This window comes from Protobothrops mucrosquamatus, unplaced genomic scaffold, assembly GCF_001527695.2.
Source record: "Protobothrops mucrosquamatus isolate PMUCROS unplaced genomic scaffold, P.Mucros_1.0 scaffold3598, whole genome shotgun sequence".
In the NCBI taxonomy this organism is placed as follows: Eukaryota; Metazoa; Chordata; class Lepidosauria; order Squamata; family Viperidae; genus Protobothrops; species Protobothrops mucrosquamatus.
This window is the reverse complement of record NW_015389561.1, coordinates 6,770-9,669: the sequence shown is the minus strand read 5'-3', so window position 1 is coordinate 9,669 and position 2,900 is coordinate 6,770. Positions and strand designations below refer to the sequence as shown.

Here is a 2,900-nt window from a genome sequence, read left to right as displayed (position 1 = left end):
TTAACATAAACCTATTTTCTGACTCCCAAAAAACAGACTATGTCAGCATGCATTCCAGTTAGCACTTATCTTACAATAAATCTGTGTGAAAGAAACACAATGATAGTATTATTGCCAGACAAGGGATACTTTTGAATGTTTCTTACTTCTGTAAAATATGTCGGTGGCTTAATAATGAGAATTGTGTTTAATTTTGACAGATTGAGAAGAATTATTGAACACTGGCCATGTCAACATGACAGAAGCAACTACCGTGCCTTCCCACATTATTACAATGAAAAAAAATAACACACAGCTAGATAATTGGCCACAGATAGGCAGCAAAGGATTTTTCCTGGAAATGGTGGCAGCTTTATCCATTCCAATCTGTTTCTGGGGATTAATTGGGAACGCAACTGTCTTTTGGCTTCTCTGCAGCAAGGCGAAGAAGACAACATTCATAGTTTATGTTCTCAATTTGTTAATAGCTGATTTTATTGTGGCTGCTTACTTCCTTATGGTGTTTATTGTATTTCTGACATCACTTTATATCAGTTATTATTTTTCACGTGCAATGGAGAATATTTATTCATTGTCAAGCAATGCCAGCATTTGTTTACTAACAGTTATGTGTGTTGAAAGGTATTTCATGGTCTCTTTCCCACTCTATTATCAACATCACCGTCCAAAGCATTTCACAACAAATATATGCTGCATAATATGGGTCTGGTCTTTCCTAGTGGCCCTGTTATTATATGTCATCTGCTACCCAAAATTGCTTTCATCCCTCTATTCAGGCAATCCTTTATGTGATGGGGTATTACTATTTGAATCTATTGCTCAGATTATGTTTTTTTTCCCCATCATGTCCTTTTCTGCTTTGTCTCTTTTTATCAGAATGCAGAAAAGAGCAAAGCCAAGGACTGAACCGAGACTTGATATCACCCTCATAATCATGGTTGCTCTTTGTTTTATTTGTATTGTTACATTTCAAACTCTTGGTCTTGTAAGCAGCTGGGTTACCACTCTTCGTGAACCAAGTCTATTTCACCTCTCGCTGCTGTTTGACTCCATCAAGACCAGCATCAATCCTTTGGTCTATTTCTTTGTTGGAAATCGGCAAAGACAGAAGACCGCAGAACCTATGTATAAGTTGCTTGAGAGAGCTAACTTACTGTTTCTTTCGTGTCTACGAGGTCTGTGGTCAATCGATATCAACAAGTGTTTCCTTAAACCTGTAGTCTTTACTTTTTCTATATTTCTGTAGAATACTTTGAAAAAGAAAGGGTATTTCCGTGTAATGTCTATATAAATGACAAACGATGAAGATTGAATTAAATGATGGATTACGGGAATCCCCTTAGTTGCTTATGTTTTAAAAAAAGGGATTTTAAGATTTTATAATTGTAAGGGCCACTCTGACAGGGGGAAAACGCCTTAAAAAAGCATGATCAAAAAGTACGATCTCATAAAAATGAAAACTACATAGCAACCATACAAGATGGACTGTTTGTATTGTTTTGCTAAAAATAAAACTAGCACTGTTTACCTGAACCATTTCATCATGTGTGGCCTTTATAGCTGGATTAATTTCTCCTATGAATAGAAATGGCTCTACAAATAGATGTGTGTTTCCCAGTGCTTTTTTTCTAAAAAAAAAAAAAAAAGGTGCTGGAACTCACACACGTCATACAACCCACCTTGCCTACCCTACAAGGTTTCATCCAAAAAAGGTGCCAGAACTCTGTTCTGGGCGTTCTATGAGAAAAAAAGCCCTGGTGTTTTCTATATTCTATAGTACAAGAAAAAGAATGACAAAAGAGAACACATAGAAGAAGCTGCCTCCATCACGTCTTTCTGAAAACGTAGAAACACTAAGAATGCTATGTGCATGGTAATGCCAGAGAATAGAATAGAATAGAATAGAATAGAATAGAATAGAATAGAATAGAATAGAATAGAATAGAATAGAATAGAAGAATCCTTATTCAATAAATTCAATTTCTTCATTGATTCACTTAAGAAAATACATTTATTGAGTACACTAAAACCACTTGAATCTGAAACACTCTTAAAGACTCTTTGTTCTGCCTGTTACACTGTCGATAAGGCATTAACCAATACAAAATCTGATAAAAAGTCATTGCTCCTCAAGAATAGATTCAGATAAAACAGCATATACTATTGTGATGATGTCTTATGAATATTATGAATATTGAATTCCTTAGACAATTTCATGACACAGGGACCGCCACATCAAAAAGACTTGCATTTTATCTTAAAGGGATGGACTTGCACTTATCTTAGATAACATTTAAGGCTCTATTAAACATTAGAATAAGTGGTGGTGGGGAAATTATGGTACAACTATGACTAGCAGGGAGTAAGATAACTGAAGTTTTGAAAGATAAAATCAATGATCTTTATACAGGATTGTAATAAACCAAATAGAGGTTTGTCAAGGTGATCCCATAGAATCTCCTTTCTATATGATATATGACCTAAAAGTTTGATTCTAAAATGTTGTAAATTGAGCTATTTTCAGCCTTCCCAGGCAAACAAGACAGGAAATGACTAGATCAGCTAAATCTTGCAAATCTGAAAGTACAAAATTACCCCTGCCACTTTTAACCACCTGGTCAAAAGTGTTTCCTGCTTCTTCCTCTGACCATTAATCCATTGTCTGATCATTTCCTATGCAGCATCTCTTTCCCTCATCTCCAATGATATCTACACATACTATTACATCTATCAGTGTCAGGTGGGAACATCCAGGTCTGCACGTGAAGAATTCAATTAGCTGACATTACTCATGCCTAAATGCAGGAATCTCCTCCAACTGTTGTTTGCACCTGGGTAAAACTAGATAAGGTTTAGTGGCATTCAAGGTGGGGTTGGACTTCACCATCTTGTGCTTGTAC

The 2,900-nt window shown here is 35.8% G+C and overlaps 1 protein-coding gene across 1 annotated transcript; it reads left to right on the top strand.

The window, feature by feature from the left end:
* Positions 1-235: 235 nt before the first annotated feature.
* Positions 236-1,246, top strand: LOC114923434 (proto-oncogene Mas-like). The gene has a single exon (XM_029286413.1). It carries the CDS (start codon positions 236-238, stop codon positions 1,244-1,246), a length of 1,011 nt encoding a protein of 336 aa, XP_029142246.1.
* The last annotated feature ends 1,654 nt before the right edge of the window (positions 1,247-2,900 follow it).